The 20403-nt window shown below is 30.0% G+C and overlaps 4 protein-coding genes across 9 annotated transcripts; 1 reads left to right on the top strand and 3 right to left on the bottom strand.

Annotated features, from left to right (window-relative positions):
- Positions 1–67: 67 nt before the first annotated feature.
- On the bottom strand, positions 68–3937 carry LOC146872443 (uncharacterized). Of its 4 annotated transcripts, none has more exons than XM_085662209.1 (5): positions 3487–3628; positions 3275–3398; positions 3008–3199; positions 1372–2928; positions 68–1249 (listed from the first exon to the last, which is right to left on the bottom strand). In XM_085662209.1, the coding sequence occupies exons 4-5, from the start codon at positions 2866–2868 to the stop codon at positions 434–436; spliced, it is 2313 nt and encodes a 770-aa protein (XP_085518335.1). In that variant the 5' UTR covers positions 2869–2928; positions 3008–3199; positions 3275–3398; positions 3487–3628; the 3' UTR covers positions 68–433. The 4 variants fall into 4 exon arrangements, with proteins under 4 accessions (XP_085518335.1, XP_085518336.1, XP_085518337.1 ...); XM_085662210.1 differs by having other exon boundaries at positions 3114–3199; XM_085662211.1 differs by lacking the exon at positions 3275–3398 and having other exon boundaries at positions 3487–3622.
- Positions 3938–4054: 117 nt separating this feature from the next.
- LOC118443178 (uncharacterized) lies at positions 4055–18780 on the top strand. 2 transcript variants are annotated; one of them, XM_085662227.1, is made up of 3 exons: positions 4055–4446; positions 4527–4708; positions 18521–18780. In XM_085662227.1, the coding sequence occupies exons 1-2, from the start codon at positions 4174–4176 to the stop codon at positions 4701–4703; spliced, it is 450 nt and encodes a 149-aa protein (XP_085518353.1). In that variant the 5' UTR covers positions 4055–4173; the 3' UTR covers positions 4704–4708; positions 18521–18780. The 2 variants fall into 2 exon arrangements, with proteins under 2 accessions (XP_085518353.1, XP_035725623.1); XM_035869730.2 differs by lacking the exon at positions 18521–18780 and having other exon boundaries at positions 4527–4776.
- On the bottom strand, positions 4886–11677 carry LOC118443177 (uncharacterized). 2 transcript variants are annotated; one of them, XM_035869729.2, is made up of 7 exons: positions 11522–11677; positions 10822–11129; positions 9743–10246; positions 6128–6408; positions 5815–6033; positions 5457–5729; positions 4886–5379 (listed from the first exon to the last, which is right to left on the bottom strand). In XM_035869729.2, exons 2-7 carry the CDS (start codon positions 11123–11125, stop codon positions 5230–5232), a joined length of 1731 nt encoding a protein of 576 aa, XP_035725622.2. In that variant the 5' UTR covers positions 11126–11129; positions 11522–11677; the 3' UTR covers positions 4886–5229. The 2 variants fall into 2 exon arrangements, with proteins under 2 accessions (XP_035725622.2, XP_085518352.1); XM_085662226.1 differs by lacking the exon at positions 4886–5379 and having other exon boundaries at positions 5464–5742.
- Positions 11750–20381, bottom strand: LOC118443175 (uncharacterized). The gene is made up of 24 exons (XM_085662230.1): positions 19955–20381; positions 19731–19864; positions 19155–19317; positions 18698–18807; positions 18467–18635; positions 18240–18355; positions 18025–18156; positions 17717–17948; positions 17490–17647; positions 17289–17413; positions 17061–17215; positions 16843–16970; positions 16563–16740; positions 16070–16480; positions 15745–15975; positions 15402–15632; positions 15165–15324; positions 14956–15096; positions 14748–14893; positions 14476–14673; positions 13752–14393; positions 13522–13681; positions 13361–13438; positions 11750–11879 (listed from the first exon to the last, which is right to left on the bottom strand). Exons 1-23 carry the CDS (start codon positions 20037–20039, stop codon positions 13378–13380), a joined length of 4266 nt encoding a protein of 1421 aa, XP_085518356.1. The 5' UTR covers positions 20040–20381; the 3' UTR covers positions 11750–11879; positions 13361–13377.
- Between the last annotated feature and the right edge of the window lie 22 nt (positions 20382–20403).

Genomic DNA, 20403 nt, shown 5'->3' with positions numbered 1-20403 from the left:
AAAAAATTTTGTTTGTTATTGGACGATGTTGTATATTTTAAAATAATGATGTAAGCGCGGGTGATTTAAAATTTATGATGTCCGCAACCTGAAATTCTTCGAAATTTATAGTACATTTTTAAAATATTTTACATTACAATAATAAAATTTTATTTTATTTCATTATAACTGAATACGAAAAATTGAATTTTTAGTAATATTTAAAAACTAGAATCTTATTCAAAGATGTTTACGAAAGTTTATTTCGATTGATCGAATGGACAAATTTAATTTCTTAACACCTTAATAAGTCTTTGTTCCTTTCGTCAAATACTGTTGCATTCTAATGTTCTACAATCAGACTTTAATTTTCATTCAAATCTTAAAAATAGATGATCAATCAGATTGATATATAATTATACATTTTTTACTAAATATACTTTAGCAGAATATCTTATACATTTGGATATATAGAATAATAAGGATTTTTAAACTGTTTAGAATTGACTGTACATACATTTGGATCCTCAACTGTAAATGGTTGCATAATATTTGTAGATAAGGCTTTTTGATTATGTACATTAGCAATCATATATTGTGGAGATGGTGTAACTTGACCAACAGTACCATCCTCTACCAGTTTTCTTTGAGAATAGATTAAAACCTGCGGAGTAGGTCCACCATTTTGTTGCAATGTATTATCCATTGGAAGAGTAAAAGTTGTTGTTGAGTTAGACAACTGCTGAGCTTTACATTTCTTTGTATGTGCATACAAAGAACCTGCATTGTTATATCTTTTTGTACATATTTTACATGCATATGGTCTTTGACCAGTATGCGTGTACGTGTGTTCATTTAATGAAGTTAATCGTCTAAAAGACTTAGTACAAATCTGGCAGTGATATTTAGCTTCTCCTGTATGCATCGTTATATGTCTGGCTAAAGTATTGGCACGTGCAAATGCTCTGCTACAATATTGACAAATATAAGGCTTTTCTCCACTATGAGTTCTTAAATGTAATTGTAGATAGGTGCTTTTAGTGAAAGCTCTACTGCAGACATTACATACATATGGTTTAATGCCAGTATGAGTACGCATGTGAGCAACCAGTGAACCACTTTGAGCAAAACATTTGCTACAAACTTCGCACAGAAATCTTTTTTGACTATCTTTAGCACGTTTATGCCTTTCTATGTGATTAGCTAAAGACTGTTGCTGAGCAAATGCTTTTGGACAAATAGCACATTTATGTGGCCTATTATGTCTACCCTGTAAGAAATTAAATATAACATTACTCTCATTGAGAATGTAAAGATTTGTTTATATTTCTTATTATTAACGTCTATATATTTTAATTAACGCTTATAAGTATAAATCACTTTTGATATTACCTTTTTTCGATCATTAGAACCACTATTAACTTTATTTTCATTATCTGTATCATCTTCATTTTCTTCTTCCGAGTTACCAAATATTTCATCTTTATGCTTTGATTGCTCATGATCCTTTAATTTATCTATTCTTGAAAATCCTTTTCCACAAGTCGAACAATTGTACTTCAAACCACTGTGAGTAGAGATATGCCTTTTAAGATTTCTTTTGGTTGCAAACAATTTTCCACACTGTGTACACTGAGGACTTTCCATTGGTAAATTATCATTATCATTATCATTGTCATTGTCATCGTCATTATCGATATCATCAATATCATCATTATTTCCATCATCTGACTCACTTTGTTTCAGTACCGATTTACTTTTGATTTCATTTAATTGAGTTCCAGTTTCACTAGAAAAATCATTTAAATCTTCAGAATTATATTCTGGATGACTTTTAGCATGAGTGAAGAAAGATTTTTGATATGTAAATTGTTTAGAACAAACTTTGCATGTAAATTTACAATTTCTTTTTTCAGTTTTAGTATTTTCGATGGAATTATTACAATTACTATCAAGGTGTCCTGTTTTTAAATGTACATCTTTATCTTCACTGTTCTCTTTCACTCTTTTTTTATTACTTTCATGTGTATCATGTCTATTGAAAATGTGACTTTTTAATTTTGCAATATTTGAAAATTGTTTTTCACATATGTAACAAACATAACGTAATTTTGTTTTGTGCTTGTGTACTATCATATGTCTTTGTAAAGCTAAACGTGTAGCAAATGATTTAATGCAATGTAGACATTTCTGCCTTGAAGTCCTGGTAATTAAAGGTTTTTCCTCATCATCGCTACAATTATCAATAGGTTTTCCTTCTTTTTGAATATCATTATTTTTTGATGAATTTTCTGCAAGTGTATTATAGGATAATGCTTCTAAATGTAACTCATCTTTTATTTCAGTTTTGAATATTTGTTCTCTGCTAACAGTACTTTGGTCAATGGAATTATCATCACTTTCTGATAAATTTTTTTCATGAGATAAATCCTCTTTAATACAGTCTGTTTCTGTAATTAAACTAGGCGAATGACATGTTACACTATTTGATTTATTTGTAATTTTTTCATAACTTTGAGGTAATTTTACATTTTCTACAACTTTGTATGTTTTTTGTTTATTCTCTAGTACAATTATTGAATTGCACTTGTCATTGGGTTCTATATTATCATTAATTATTTCAGAAGTAAAGACATGTTGATCAGTGGAAAAACTTTGTACATCAAGTTGTACAGATGGTTCATCAATAGTGTTACTGCATGTTCTAACATCATTATTAATATTATCTGTAACTTTTTTATGTAATATTGTATTTGAGATAATATCAGAAAAATTATCTTCAACTTTGAATACATTTTCAATATCTTTTACTGTACATGATTTAAGTTTCAATATTCCACGTAATTTTGTATCTGCTTTTTGTATCTGACATTGAAAATTGTAGGACATGTCAAGAAGTTGAGAACATTGATAACATATTACTGATGGCAATCCATCTTCTTCTTCTACCTGTAATAAACAAAATAATTATACTTTCCAAATGAATGTATCATTCCATATATTTATATGCAACTGATCTGTCTTCTACCTGCCGAAATTGCTTTAATCTTCTACATATGTATTATATATATGTAAAGTATCGCACTTAAAACAGAATTAATGTGTTCGATGCAAAATAATAAGAAATACATTACACTTAAAGAATATTATTCTGGCATACATATTTTATTGTTCCATCATGCTAAATTGAAAACTATTGCATCTCTTATGGATTTAAGAACTGTAAAAATGTACATAAAATAATAAAATATTGATATAGTACACACACGCCGCGCACGCACACACACACACGCACATATACAGGAAAGATGGAATTAAAATGCCTCATCTCTGTATTATAGTGTTTTTAATTCGACTCTGATGAGATCATATAAGATTTTAAACTTCTACTTTTAGTTGGACATTTTTGTCTTTTATGCCTGCGAAAGAGATGCGTAAAAGTACAAGTAAATCAAGCAAATTTCGGAAGAATCAACATATTTAAATTCAGAATGTAATAAATCTAACCTGTACAGCAGCAAGTGCCATTAGTTTTTGAGAAAAGCCTTTGTCGTTTTGAAACAGTTGACATGCTTCGTTACACCTTCGTAAACAGATACGACAATCTTCGTTTAAATTTATTCGTATGTCTTCAAAGCTTTTAATGGTTCTCCCATCAGCCGACAATTCCATTTCTTCGAACAAAACACTGCTGCGGTGTAAAACTTTTATCCTGCACCATTCGTTTATAAGAAATAAAGCGCGATATACAATAAAACACGAATCATAAACTCAAAGTCGTAACTCATATATGTTGTAGATCGAAAAAAAAGACTTCAGGGAATTTTTAGCGTACAATTTCAGTAAGAATAAATCTTTTAAAAATGAAAATAAATTACATGATCGTTGATCTTGTTTGACATTGTTTCCATGAAAAATTTATCTTTCTTAATATACGATGCTAGATACTAGCTATATAACGCTATTATTTTTTTAATTTTATTTATTACGATACTAAAAAGTCATTCATTGATAACATACAACCGATAGAAGGTCAACATTCATTGAAATTTTGAATAACGCACGTCTAGTGAATTACGCTAAATACGAAATAAAAAGTCGACTCTTATCTACATTACATTTTATGACCGTTGAAATCTACAATTTTAATGTCGATTAATTAAAAATTAATTTATTAAGATAATTAAACAAATAATGATGAAAGAGAAATTAAACAAAAATTTGCGAGGACAAAATAAAACTAATGAAATTTTTACCAACGAGCTTGAAGCAACCGTTTCTTTTCAAATATCCGAATCTAAATGGCAGGATATTTTTGAAGAAGAGAATAATTCCTTCATCGTGAATTCTATTTTAAATGAAATCATTTCTTCGACGATGAATGCAATTTACAATGTGTATCTTGAAAAAGCAGTTTACTCATTTGTAGTTCATTGTTCGCATGTAGCCTGGCTACAACTATTCGATGTAAGTATAACATTTTTATATTAAAGAAAATAAATTGATAAAAAATTAAGATTCTAACTTAATCATATATCTTTTTTTAGGCAATGGACTTACAGTATGATTTAGGTGAAGATCCTACATCAATTAAAAAATACTGGATAGGAGACGAAGAACACAGACCATCACCGGTTGATTTATTATGTTTTAAAAATGTCAAAATACGTAAAAAGTGTCAAATTTGTCCATCTTCCGAGAACTATCAAAAATCATCAAACTGATTTATGTAAGTAGAAAAATAAATTGACAAGCTCATATTTAATTTTTTATTTGATTTAATGCATAATTTAATTTATTAATTAAATTTTACCAAAGTTTACTTTTTTATTTTTTTGTATAAACATATTTTCGGAATATTCTTGATAATATTAAAATAATCGCAATTTAAAATAGGCACTACTTTAAATAAATAATAAAAATAAATAAATAATTATAGATGTATGTTATAAAAATGTTAATGACATATAAATAAATAAATATAGACAAATGTTGATCCAAAATGAAATCATATTGCTTATACTTTCTTTTTGTCCTTTTTTTTAAAGACGTAGTATTTTTGAAAATGTACTTTTTTTTATAAGGGTATAAAAAGAATAAACAAATAATTCTTCATTGATTCGAATCGATAAAGCCGTGATTCAAGAACAAAGAGCGTGTACCATAAAATGGAATAACGCGAAACGATGAATTGAACCCATTGTTATGGCACTTATAATGATTTCATTTGGATCAAGTATGATTCAATATTTAAGCAGCAAGTGCTGGGACAGGTGGAGGTCGTAACATTGATCTTGTAGCTGTTAAAAGTTTTTGAGATACTAAATGAGCGATATGAGATGATCTTCTCCAAACAAATTCTCTTGTTCTATCGTGATCATCCGCACTTTCAACGCGAACCTAATTAAAAATTAAATTATTAAGATTACGTTACGTTTAGTTTTATAAATCCTTAGTAAGCGAGTTTAAATATTAACCTGTTTGGGTTGTAAAACACGAATGGAATGCAATGTGGCAGCACCTCCGTGCATCACACGAAGACTCAGTTTACCAGACATTCCTGCTGTGGTAGCAGTTGCACTTCTAAGTTCTTTTTTCGCAGCTCTACCAAATTCTTTTTCGACTTTAAGTATTAAAGGTCCCAAGGTAAATTTCGTTTTGATAGTTGTATGATTGCTCATCATATTTACCGAGACATCTCCTGATCTTTGAAGCGAAGCGAGTCCATATAAAATTGCTCTTGCCTTTGCCTAAAACATGACGCTATTTTTATATTACATACTATAATATTTATTCTTGAGCAAAAAGATTGAAAAAATTTGTTAAAATACTCACTTTATTTTTGTTACTACCGCTTGTGGAATTTTTGGTTTTGTTTCGATTCTTCGTCTTATTACGATTCGATTTTTTATTTTGAGAATTAGATGATTTTCGTTTGGCATTTCTTATACGATTTTGTGCAATAGTAGTGTCAGATGACCCAAGAGTCGACATCGTTGTTGGTAATTCTATATCCATCAAAGTTGTAGCTACGTTTTTGTGAGGATCTATTTTCTGAATAAAAAATAAATTTCATCGATTTTATATAAACATAATTCATCTCAAAAAAAGAGAAAAAGAAACTAAAAATTTCTATTAGCGATTATACCTGTATATCGTTTGACTCTTCATTGTTCATATTTTCGGAGATATGTATAACCAATCTAGAAACACTCTTCTTCGAACCATATTTATTCTTTTTATTTTTAGATTTGTTTTTTTTCTTATTCGATTTCGAGCTCGAATTTGGATTAGTTAATTTGACCGTCACTGGATCGTAATTAGCGCTTAAAATTTTATTAATCCTCTCAAGAATGTTGTCTACAAAATGATTATATTTCGCAACATAGATGGCTGGTACATAACTGCTGGGTTCCGACTCCAAATCATCTAAAATTTCGTACGAAAGATTTTTTTCTTTACTCATTTAAAATTAAAAAGAGATAATGATCTATGATTGATCAATTTCACTTTATAATACTTCAGTCATAGTATCGTCAAAACTTATTTTGTATTCAATTCAATTATATAAGAAACATTTTCACTGAAACATCATGAAATAATAAAAGTTAAATGGAAAATTATGAAAGAATATAATGAAACGAGTACGTTATATTAAAACTATCGAGAGGGTAGCCTTGACTGTACTTTTATGAGGTCATCTTTCCGGAGTATTTCTATGAGGTCATTGACCAGGAAAGAGGCATATCCGCCGAATGCATTGCGAGAACGCGCTTCTACCAGGTTTGCTTTTTAATGAAGGGAAACCGTCAGCACATTCTCTTCTAGCTAGCTACCTTGGAAGGAAGTGACGGTGACGATTGAAACCTACTTCCAAGTGAACATGGTTGAATCGTCGATGGGTATAACGGTAAATCGGAGTCCTTCGGGGAGGCCAAACAGGTCTCCCTTCTTTCATCTCACCTATCGACCTATCTACTCGCGACAGTATATACTCGTCCGTCTTCCTCGTGCCCGCTTAAAAACTCTCCCCGGTCGTTGCACCTACATAGAGTCACTTTCTTCGATCTCGTCGTAACGAAGAGATCAAGATTCAAGAAAAATTCAACGAACCCTCGTTTATTCAAGGCCGTCATAATTTCAAACGCTCTTAAGTATTATACATACATTGACGTAGTTATTCACCAGTGACCTTCTTTTTACCCCTCAATTCCTCGAGATCATGCAACACCTCGACGATGTGAAATGTAGGTATGTAATTTGTAAAGATCCATCAAAACGTCCATTTGATTAATAACGATCAATCTTGTTAATCTTTAGCGTGTTACTCTCTGCTTATATCCCCCGTTAACGATAATTACGAGAAGTTATGATATTGTTAATGATACTAACTTTTAAGATATACTCAGTAAAATCAAATAATACTAATATAGCCATTTCTTTTATGATAGATATACACGCATTCGATGAAAATGATTTCTCTCTCTCTCTCTCTCTTTCTCTCTCTCTCTCTCTCTCCCTCCCTCTCTCTCTCTCCCCCTCTCTCTCTCTTTTCTCTCTCTCTCTTTCTCTCTCTCTCTCTCTCTCTCTTCCTCCCTCTCTTTTTTTATCTGAGAAGAAAACGAATAAGTAGCACAAACATGGCGATGAGGAAGCTACGATCAGGTGTGGGTCAGGGTCGTAATCAGACAATTGTGTGCCTTAGTAGAGAGTGTTATACTCCGGGTCACTGACCCGATTCTCTTTTGGGTCATCGGGCTGCTTCGTGAAAGTTGAAAAAAAATTTCAATACAGTCACACCTTTGTTATACTCGATCTTAGAATCAGGTAGAAAGTTAATTGGTTAACCCGATAATGAATCTTTGATACTTCTTATATATTAGCATCTCTGTATTTGCCACGCGTTTTGGACAAATTTAATCTTGCTAATTTAAATCCATTATGTTTGCTTCTTATCGCGAATTGATTTTAGTTGTTAAATTAATTGTGAAATATAGTGGTTGTTCGAAGATGCCTCATTAACAGGGACAATTAGTAATATCAAATTTGTAATCCTCTATTCATGTTAAAAAAAAATAATAAAAAGATAGAATGAGTAAAGAGCAATAATGTCAAGCAAGTCCAGTCACCCATTACGATACTACTACATAAGCAATATAATTTTCAAAAGGATATTAAATTTAAACAAAAAGAATTTTTACAAATGTGTAACAAGAGCAAGCAAAAATTTTTGGTACTTTAAGTTAAAATTACGAAAATCTACATAAATTAAATTAAAGCGATGGTTCGACACGTCACGTAATACAATTGCATTACTTTAACACTCTCAGAAATATATTCATTTTCGAACATATTTTGGTTTTATATAAAGGAAGGGTTATTCCTTATTATTAAATTGCTTTAAACGCGGATGGCAGTGAAGAAATAAAAGGTGGGACACATAATTTTGTAAAAACAATAAATTATCGTGTATTTTGCAATTTAGAATTAAACAATGTCTTGCTACAAAAATTTAGTTTGATTATGGATTATTATAATCGTGTATGTGCTTGCATTATTGGATAGAAGATACCATCATTGATCTCAATTTATTTCAAAAATCTATCATTAACCATTGATAAATGAACAATAATAAAAAATAAGAATAATTTCATTGTTCTTATATTTTTTTCTCATGACGATATTGTTTACTCTCCAATCCAGATTAATGGCATCATTGAATCGCTGTCCCTCTTCTTCACAGTCTCATTTATAAATATACTAATGACTTAATCGATCTATAGAAAATATGAAACAAGTACATGACGTGACGTCACCAATGCAAAGTATTTCATCCCTATTCATTTCAGTTTTGAATGAATCATTTTTTATCTTCTGCGTAATATACATCGCGATTCGATAATGACTAATGATCATCAATGAACACACATTTGCCATAGGTAATGAATTCAACTAATTTGTGTAGGCATAATAGAGTCCGACTTAAATCCTGACAAATGTGCGTTAAAATGACAAGCGTGAAATTCAAGGGCGCCTCCACCTTTTCGTTGTTCTTATATTATTGCAAGAAATTACGCAGAAAGCGCTTGTACGACCTTAAAACATTGGCATTTATTTACACATTAATCGTCAGAATTCTTTCTCCCAGTACCCTCTACGTTGGAATTTATAAAAGCCATAAATAAAAAAAAGGAAAGAAAAGGCATGAAATAATAGAGAACAAGCGAATATCATGACGCGAATGATTTTGAGAAAAATATAATGATAAATAAATAAAAATAAATACTACTCCTAAAAGTGCTTTACGTATTTTGTCGAAGCAAAAATAACAGATAATTTATAATTATGATGCGTACTGGTTCGTGAAAAGATCGCTAAATTTCGACAAAATTTCTTTTCGAATAAAAACGTAATGACTTTGTTTTGTTAATTTCGATTTATCGAAAAATATCGAATATATCGAGACATATTTGTGAATCATATTACACTTTTACCACTACAAAATCGCTTTTTTTTCTCGCGTCATTTTAAACGCTCCTCGAAGTAGTCGGAGAAGAAAAGGGAGAAGATGATAAGGATGACTTAGAATGTATGGAAAATTTAGAAATGCCAGAGGATGAAGTAGTAGAAGAAAAAGAAGAAGAGGAGGAAGAGAAAACATTAGACGAGCGAGCCGGAAAAGAAGATGCTACAGGTCGTTTGCGCGATAAGCGTGCACTCTTGTGTCTACTAATATGTTTCTTGGTCTTGCCCTTGAACTCACGTGCATGTCTGGCGCTGGTGATGTCCGAAATGGCATCCTCATCGTCATCGTCATCATCGTCGTCATCTTCATCATCCTCGTCATCTTCATCGTCGTCGTCTTCCGTAATATCAAGATCGACATCGTCGTCGTCATCGTCGTCATCGTCATCGTCGTCACTTTGTGCCGCAGCAGCTTGAGAACTGGCTGGTTGAACAACAGGATTCACAATAGAGTCTGCACCTTCGAGTCCGGATTCTTGGCCAATAGCTTGACCTTCGGGCACAGTTTCCTCGACCTCGTCGTAAGTATCGTCATCGGATGACGTAGGTTCACTTCCAATAGCTGCTTCCTCGGGTGTATTCTCCGCGGATGCTGCAGCAGCATTCAAATCAGCTTGAACTGCCGCCGGTATCGATTGCGAGGCTATCAACGGTGCAGACTGTATTGGTGAGGCTGCTACAGGTGTTACTTGCGAAGCCGGTTGACTCACTTCCTCATCTTCGTCATCATCATCTTCCTCGCCTACGATTATAGAAGTTTTCTTTTAGTCTTAGTAATTATCTGAGATAAAACAAATTAATTATCGACTTACATGCGATAACGCATTTTTATCTTAAAAGAATGATTATTTTATCTAGGAAACATTTATGTACATTCTCCAATTATATGAATTGCAAAAAAATTGGTGTAACTGTCGTACGATCGAAATTCGAACGTGCTTGTATTTCCTAAGAACAACTTCTCAAATGTAGGTCGATGAGAAAGAAGTAGCGCGTAGAAATTCTTTCTGAGCTGGGGTCGCCGTTGATGTATGTTAATTCGGGCAAGTCGATGCGCCTCGTACCGTTACCAGTAAGCCGTGAACAGTCAACAAATTCCATCGGGCATGCTATTCACGTGAATTTCTGATGTTTGTATAACGGTGCAGTTTCTTTTACAATCTTTACTATCATTCCAGTACAAAATTTTAGATCAGATCAGACTATCTAATATATATCAAAAATATTACTATCCGCTATCTATATATGACAGAAACCTCTTTAAACTTTTTGTTTTTTCAACTTGAAAAATTTGATATATATATTTTTTTATTTTACCTCCTAAAATATCCTCAATGAAACGTTCCAAATAATCATCATCATCGTCGTCGTCGTCGTCATCATCATCATCATCATCATCATCGTCATCATCATCATCTCCTGTAATATCGAGATCGACATCGTCGTCATCGTCATCATCTTCGTCATCATCATCTGCAGTAGCCGGTGGTGCTTGCGCTTGTCTTCCTGAGACGAGAGCATTCGCAACCGATGCTTTGTTATTGCTGATTTCCGGCACTGGTGATGCCAATCCTCCTATGGCAAGACAGCATAGCAATGCAACCACTGCCACTAGTTTCATTATTCTGTAAAAAGATCATATATTATCTATTTATACATTAATTAACGACTAACTCTCTTTGACAAAATATTCATTTTTGCACGATAGTTACACATGAAATTAAAAGTGATAACCGAATAATGACATCATTCTTGCAATATTACATCCAATAAAATTGATTTTTGTGATTAGTGACATATAGTCTATATAGAATTTAACAATCTTGTTCACAAAGATCAAATATATACGATGTTTCACTTTATTGACGGCGCACAAAATATCACTTGACTCGAAACATTCCCTAAAAAACTTTTTGGATGCCTTTCGTTTATCTTTGATGCATACTTTCGTCATCATCACGATCGAAGTTATTTCCAGGGTAATTATTCAGGATTGCTTTGGTTCCGTTGGACTCACCTCTCTTTATTTAATTTCTCTTTCACTCTCCCTTCTCGTCCACCTTTTCAACTTCCTCAATGTGGAAGTCGTGAACGTTCCGTGTACGGATGACCGTCGCGATCAATGGTACGTGTGATCTACTGCACGACTCGTTGAGAGTATTGAAACAGACGAGATACCGTGGTTCGACCCTTTTATACTAACCAGTGCCTCCACCTCTTTCGTTCTCCTTCTTCGTCCTCCTTCTTGGTAATGCTTCCTTCGGGTACTTAGTATTATATTCCAACATCTTTTTCACGCGTTCCATTGTTTTTTTTCTCTTCCTTGAGAGAATGTATTGTACTTCGAAAGCGAGTTTTCAAGGGGAGAACAAATTCTACGACAATATAATCAAATTAATTAATCGACAATTATTTCGTTCCGTTACTTTGGTATCTTTTTTCGTGTATCTCTTATTGTTAAATTTTTCATTTTGTTGTCTTCTTAAATTGTTATAATTATAATTTAACTGAAACTAGTAAAAAACTATTTGTACAAAATAAAGAGATATTGAAATTTTTCATTCATATATATTTCTTTAATGAATAGATAAGAAACGAAAGGAAAATAGATACGAATATTTTTTCTTCGCATTTCAATAAATCTTGGAATTTGAGTAAAGCAAAATTTGAATGTTCTTGAGAATTATTAAGGAAAGCAATCCATAAGAGTTTGAATTAGCAGTTAACTGTAAATATCAAGCAACTTCCTCTATAGATTATACTACTCTTACACGTTGATTTTAATCTTAAACATTAGATTTTCCAGATAAATTTAAAACCTAGTTTTAAATTTAAAATTCGACTGATTTCGTCTTCATAAATTTCATCTGTAAGAAAAAAAATGCATATTTTTTAAATCATTCAAATAATATCTAGAAAACAAAAGGTTTTACTTTTTAAAAGTACGCAAATAGCTAGTGTTTCTTTTATTTTACTTAATTACACACATTGATCTTTTTAATTAATCAGCTATGCAAGTGATAAATTAATCGACCTTCGAAAATCTTGACATTAAAATGATATCAGAAAAGAGATTAGAAAGTAGACGTATATCGTGTATGATGAACCGTTAATTTGTGAAACAGGAAACAAGTGCAATTATTGAAGTGATCTATCGAATGATATGATAGTATAGCTTCTTGTACGATTCATGGATTCTTAAGGATCATCAGGTTCGCTCTTCTCAACTCTCCACTCGACTGGAATATGGAATTCGGTGTCATATCCAAGCGTGGAAGTAGTCCATGGCTTCGTAAATTAGTAATCAGGATATGTACCAGAGGCCGAAGAACACGTTTTCGTATACATGCAAGGAAGATAGACACGTGCGCGAAGAATGTTCCGTAAGAGAGAGAGAGAAAGAGAGAGAGAGAGAGAGAGAGAGAGAGAGAGAGAGAGAGAGAGAGAGAGAGGTGGGAGAAAGAGGTGGAAGAAAAAGAGAAAAGGTGGGGCAACAAGGAGTATGATAGAGAGAGAAGGTAGGTAGGTAGAGGATATAGGTAGACCGACCGGTAGTGGAAAAAACGACAAAATTATCAAAGAGCATGTGTCTATGAAATTCTCACTCGAATTCTTAGGTGTATTGAATACCTCGATAAAATTATTCATTATTCATTCAATGCATAAATACACAATGTCCTGGAATTAGACTGATCGATACTTTATATTCTCATTTACAAAAAATACAAATTTATTTTGATTTTTTGATATTTCATATTTTCTAAAATTTAATTTTTTTATTTATAAATATGTAAATATGCTGATGAAAAATGATTGAAATATTAAATAAATGATAAAAATTAGTATCCTTAATTACCCTTAGTTGGGATCTATTTATTGTTTATTTTTCTTTTGGTTGAAAGTTTGAATTTTGATCTTTCGACTTTCTTGAAGCCTGTTTATTAATATTAATACCAAATTATTATTGTGTATGAAATTTTGTTACTGTAATAATTATATTAAGAAAATTACACTTGCCTTATTAAAAAGATTGAACCTATAATTATACAACCAATTAGTATTAAAAAGATTATTAATGCAGAAACAGCAACAAAATTTTCACTTGGCATCCAACCAAATATAGGACTAGTCAATTTATCTTCCATTAAATAAGTGCGCCAATTTGGTGAACCAATAACTTCAATATTTCATTTTACAAATAATTACAGTACCTTTATAGAAGTAAATTCAAATATTAAAGTTTTTACCTTTAACAACAATTATATTAGTTATCCATTTAAAATTTAAATCAGTCTGCTCTACAATGCATTTCCACATTCCTTCATGTGACTTATTTATTGCCTTGATATAATCGACATTTACAGCAATAGGTAGGGTAATACCATAATCTTTCCAAATATTTTCATTTATTTCCCAAGATATCTTGAGATCAGAATATACATAACCCAAAATAAGACAATTACAAATTACAGATAAAGGTAAAGTTTCACGTATAGTAATACTTTCTGTACTTGGTATAATGGCTAAAGCAACAACTTTCAATACAAGATATGACTGATCAATTCTATGTAAAGTGATTGTATAAATACCAGAATCAATCAGTAGAGCTCTGTTTATTACTGAAACAATATATTCATAATGTTTCAATCTACCAACATTAAGTATTCCACAAAAAGTGAACGTACCAACATTAAAGTTTTTTATCCTAATTCTATTATTTTCTTTAATAAAAATTCCATTATGAGACCATTGTATCTCAAAATCTACAGATGTATTTGATATTAATTGAATAATATCATAATCTGATGGAATTACGACAGTTCCATATTCTTTAATAATTAAAGAAGTATGGTTTCTTTTAATTCTTCTTTGTATTAAAATAATTGTGTCTGTGAACAAATATCATAAATTATAGTTAATATATTAATATAAAAATTATATATTATAGTTTTTATAAATACTTTAATTTACCCTCTGTTAAATCTCCACATTTAATCAAATTGCAACGTCCTGTCATACTATTAGGACCAATACATGGTTCTCCTCTAATATTAGGTTCTGGAGAATTGCATAAACGTGTTCTTGTTCCAACACCGCCATTACAACTAGCACTACATGACCATGGACCCCATTCAGACCAACCACCATCAATAGCAGGTCCATCTATATCTATATTCAATTGAAAAAATATTTTCTTGTTTCTTTTCTTATTTTATATTATTTATTTATATAATATAAATAACCAGTTGGTACACAATTTGCAGACCAAATAGCCCATCCATTGTTATTAACAGTGACTGAGAAAAAATAAAAAAGCAGAGGGTTGCTATGTTCATAATGAAATACCAATGTATCATTACACAATAATTCAATAATATTCTTTAACCATCTATAATTATAAATAAAATAGAATTAAGATATTTGAAAATTTCATTATTTTTGTATATTTACCTTATAGTTATATTTGTCCATGAATTTGTTGTAAATAATGCACTTGAAATTAATTGCTTATGAAATATTTTGACAATGGGATAATTGTTCTTTTGAAAGAATATCCATGGTCCAGACTCAAAGAGAGATAAGGAGTAATAGCTATATTATAACATAGTTAAACAATATAATTTATAATTTCAAAGGTAATAATTTTGTTTTATTTTTACCTAGATGTTGCAGGAAACAAAAACAATGGAAGTGTAACAACACCTTTTGCACGTATCATAAGTGTTAATGTATTAATATTTGACATTTTTTGTTTATTCCATATAGAAAACGGTAATATTCTTGTATGTTCATTAGTTTCTGTTTTTTCTATCTGACATCCTTTAAAGCAATAACAATCAGTACAATAATAATAAATTAATTAATCTAATACAATAAATGTTACAAACTATACCAACTGGAATTACAATCAAAAGCAACGCCTACAGCATGTTTTTGTTCACTATTATAATAATAATAAACAGGCGAAAATACTTGTGATGGTTTTGAATGTTTCCATTCAAATAAAGGATTTGATGATCCTTCATAATAAAGTAAAATACTTCCTCGTGGTATACGAATAACAAAATTGCTCCATTTTCCAAAATACAATAAATGTGGCAATGTTTTCTTTTTAACTAAGTTTATAGCTAAATAAATTTTGTTTAATATAAATTATAGAAATGATACCTATGTATTTAGCACAATTTAAAAATTTTTAAGAACTCTGAATATAATTCTGATAAACAATTAAAAGATTACCTTGGCTTTCAGACTGATAATATAGGAGTATTTTTTCATTATCTAAAGCACCAATTTTAAGAATATATCGTGATTTAAAACCATCATCTGCAGTGAAAACAATTGTTATAGAATCTAATTGATCAGGTTCCCAAGCTTTCAGAGAAAAATGTAGACCCTCAGAACGATATTCAGGAAAAACGTATAATCGTCTACCAATACCATGTCCATGAATAAGGAATATACATTCTTCTATATAAATAATAATAAAAATAAAAATAAGTACAATTTCAGAAAATATAAAAATATTCTTATCAAAAATTACACTTATTTTCTGTTGTATCACCTAGCATTTCGCAATCTCTGACATCACAGAGATCTTGCGGTACAAGAGGATCTGTTGTATAACACCATGTGCCGGCGATATTACGAGATGGATTCCTGCAATAATTACTAGCATTTTTTGCACTATGTTCTGCATACAAATTGTCATTGAACAATGTTCGATTAATTGAATCTTTTGGTCTTAAAACTTTGATAAGTTTAGGTCTTCTTTGCGGAAACATTCTCAAAAGTAGCTCTTCTTGTGTCATATATCGTCTTGGTAATTCTATAAGTCCTTGTGTGGTAGTCTCAGGTGCATATACTTTCGTTTCCACAAGATCGAAATCAGCTATCCATTTAGCACAAGTTCTACCTGAACGTGTTGTTGATAAAGTTCCTATATAATCATTTGCTGTACCAGCCATTTTACATTCTATTAAATAAAGAGATCATAAATAGATATAAAGAAAAATAAATTATATTATGTCACTGTTAATAAGTCATAATATAATTACCTGAAGATAGGCATTTTCGTACTGGACAATATTGCTTTGATATGTTTGAAGTATTTAGATCAGTCATTATATAACAATAAGGACCATGTGAACTATGACTGGGATTCCTGCATTTGTTAAGTGCTTTTAAAGCAGAGCCATCAATAAACTTACTATCAATTTTGTCTTCTTCTGGTATCTATCACAACATGTAGAATATAGTCTAAGTTATAGATTTGGACATTATAAATAATAAAATAGATATCACATAAATAGTGTGTTTATTAAATATATTCCATACTTCTTTTGAAATCCATGGTATACAAGGTATCTCATTTATACTGAACCATTGATCACCTTTATAACCATAATCCATAAGATCTGATATACAGTTAGGTGGCCATGGATCTTCTATAGTATGTATTTCTTCTATAATGTATGTGGTTTTTAAATATTTTAAAAATTAAATATTTTTAACTTAAAATGAATGCTAAACTTAAATTTAATAGTATATAATACCATCTGGTATACAAAAAAGTGTCCAATAAGCTACATTATATTCAGTTCCTATACTGAACCATCTTAACGTATCAAAAAGATCATAATGTACATATAAAAATTCTTCATCGCCATATGTTTGTTCATAAAATAGCCGTAAATGCGGACCTAAAATACTACATTTATGACAAAGCTTATTAATTTTATTAACTTCACTTTCTTCATTTCTTATTAGCGAAGTGTTATTACCTAATAGTAAATTTTTTCCACTTCCAAAAATTTAATAATCCTTTACTTGAAACTTGTTTCAAATATTGCTTCATTGAAAATTTGTTTTTTTGATATATTAATGATGTAACATTATCAATAATTATCTAAAATATTCATATTCCTTAATTTTTTATATAATGTTTACTTAAAAATATTTTACATATAAAAGTAATTACTTACAGTAAAACATGGATAAATATTAACAGGATTTTGATACATTCGTATAGCAATATTGCGATTTGCTCGCACATAAAAATGAATGTCATAGGTATTATTAGATTTTTGCATTGGCCAAACGTTTGTGAATTCTGTTCCAACAGTTACATGAATTTCACAATCTGCAAAGATATATTAAAAATAGCAATTTATAAATATATACAATTTTAATATTATTTTGATCTACACACCACTTTGACAGGATTCTGTACTCCAAAGGACATTTGTACCCATGATCCCATAATATAACAAAAAATCGTAATAAAGACCTGAGATAGTATCTTTTTTTTTATACTCCCCAATAAAGAAAGGTTTAGATGTACCATACATTCCTATTGATATGAAACCTCCTGCCCATGTAATCCATATACCAGTCCATTTTGTACCAAGTAAGATGTTTGGTGTATTTTCGAAATCATCCATCTATAAAAAAAACTAACTTACACACGCACACACACATATATACACAATAGTATAATACAACAAAGATAATACAAACATCAATATCAGGATATGTTTGACCAGTACCAAAATTTGAAAACATTAACTCAACACCTACATGCCAATCTTCAGCAATTTTACTTGCAAATGTAGGAATTGGAAGAAGACTTAATAAAATTTTAAATTCTCCCTAAACAACAATGAAATAAATAAGTTCCAAATATAAAATACATCTATTATTTTACACACACACGCGTACATATTATCACATACATTATATTCATCATTTGGATTCCATAATTTAATCCAGAATTTAATGCTAGCAAATGTAGAGTTTAAAGCTGTCAAAATAGAATATCTTGATGTATTTCTGACGTATACTAAACAGTCTAAAACACAATTCAGATTTATGTTATATAATATCATATAATGATGGTTATATCAACCCTCCACAATTAATACTATAATAATATTATTTTATTTTCGATTAAATGATTTACCCTTGTCATCACAAAATGGTATATCACAATATTCTTTTTCAATTGTTTCATAAGCTTCATCATGTACATAACACCATGGACCACCAATATTATCATCAGGATTTCTACAAAAACGATTAGCTTTCTTCAATGACGCATCTGGAAAGTTTTTTCTAGCGTATGCTGGACTCTAAAAAGTATATTTTTAATCATATATTTTAATCTGTATTACATGAGGTTAAATTATTGTACCTTATCATTAGAAACTTTATATCGCCCTGCCCATGATTTACACTTTTTACCCGAAGAACTAATTTTACGATCTCCAGCATATTCAGCCCCTATACCAGAAATTCTGCAATCTTAGATCAATTCATACAAATAAGCAAAGATCAGATATTATTTTGTTCCAATTATTTGTTTATATACATACATTTTATTCTACATAATATTCCATGACAATTAAATAAATTATTATATTTATTATATTAAAATGGAATATCAATTCGGTTACGTTCAAAATTTTTGTTTTCCCGCTATTTTTTTTTACTTTTTTATCGCTGACCCTTCGATGATATGCGCAAGAATTTTTATAATTGTTATTATAAATATTATTTAATTATATCAAAATACTTAATACAAAATAAATATTAAATATTTGTGTTATATTTAAAAATGCGCTAAAATTATTACCACTAACAATACTTACCACCAAAATTACAAAGCGGCACATCACATTCATCATCTATAAGAGTAGGATCTAACGTATAACACCAAGGACCTCGAGGATCTTTAGTGGGATTTCGACAATAATTTTTCGCAGCTTTCATCGATTTTTCTGGGAAATCTGCATCCGTGATATTAGGGTTAACCTGATATATGAATATTATATCGACATAAAGGCAAAAATTAAATTTAATATTAATTAATATTAAATAATAAAAAAGAGACGTGCACATATAAAGTTTGTTTTGACTAGCTTATTTTCTTACTAATTATTTGAATATTTTCATCATATTTAATATACTGAATAAAATAAAATATACATTGAATAAAATAAAATAATAAAAAATTATTTTATTATTAAACAACACTTTATATTAAATATTATTAAATGATATTATTAAACATCATTTTTTAGAATTCATTCTCATTATTAATTACTGCAGTACTGATTAAAGATCTATGGTAGTACCATATTGATCAGAAATAATATAAAATTAATTCTATTTTATATCATATATTGATAATCAATAGTTATTAATAAGACCAAACATAAAATAACCTTGTGCAATGGCTGATCTGTTTGCCAATATTGACAACGAATATTATTACTAGTTACCATCTTTGAACCTCGGTATTCTGTTCCGAGCTGTGTAAGTTTACATTTGGATAAATCCACTTCTTCGATATTATATACTAAAAAATATAAAAAAGGATATGATCTTTAGATCATTTGTGTTAATTATCATTGTTAATTTTTATTCATAAATTTTTCAATATATATACCCTCGTTTCCTGAAATCAATAATACTGAGAGAAGTAAAATTATAAGATAATCAAATAAAAAAATTCTAATTTGATTATAACGCATAATTAACTTTAAAAACAATTATCGTGATCTTTTATGGGAGAAAGAAAAGAAAAACATTATTTTAAAACACGAATATTATGTCTCTCGAATTAATTATGTTGCGAAGTAGTTTACAATTGCCGATAATTTTGTAATCAAACTTGTGCCCGCATAAAAAAATATATATAATACCATTTTTACGATAATATAGAAAGTTACAATTAATTCGTTACTTCAAATATTTCAAAAATAAAAAAAGTATCACTCATATGACGTCGAAGTATAAATTTGAATGTAGTTACTTAAATGAGAAAGCTCAAAAGAAAAGTCGTTATTTTCGATAATCGCAGTTGCGATTTTGTAGATCGATTGATACTCCGTTAAG

The sequence above is a fragment of the Vespa mandarinia genome, chromosome 17 (assembly GCF_050613455.1).
Source record: "Vespa mandarinia isolate Hongniang chromosome 17, ASM5061345v1, whole genome shotgun sequence".
Taxonomy (NCBI): Eukaryota; Metazoa; Arthropoda; class Insecta; order Hymenoptera; family Vespidae; genus Vespa; species Vespa mandarinia.
Note: the sequence above shows the minus strand (reverse complement) of the source record. Positions and strands in the feature narration are given on the sequence as shown.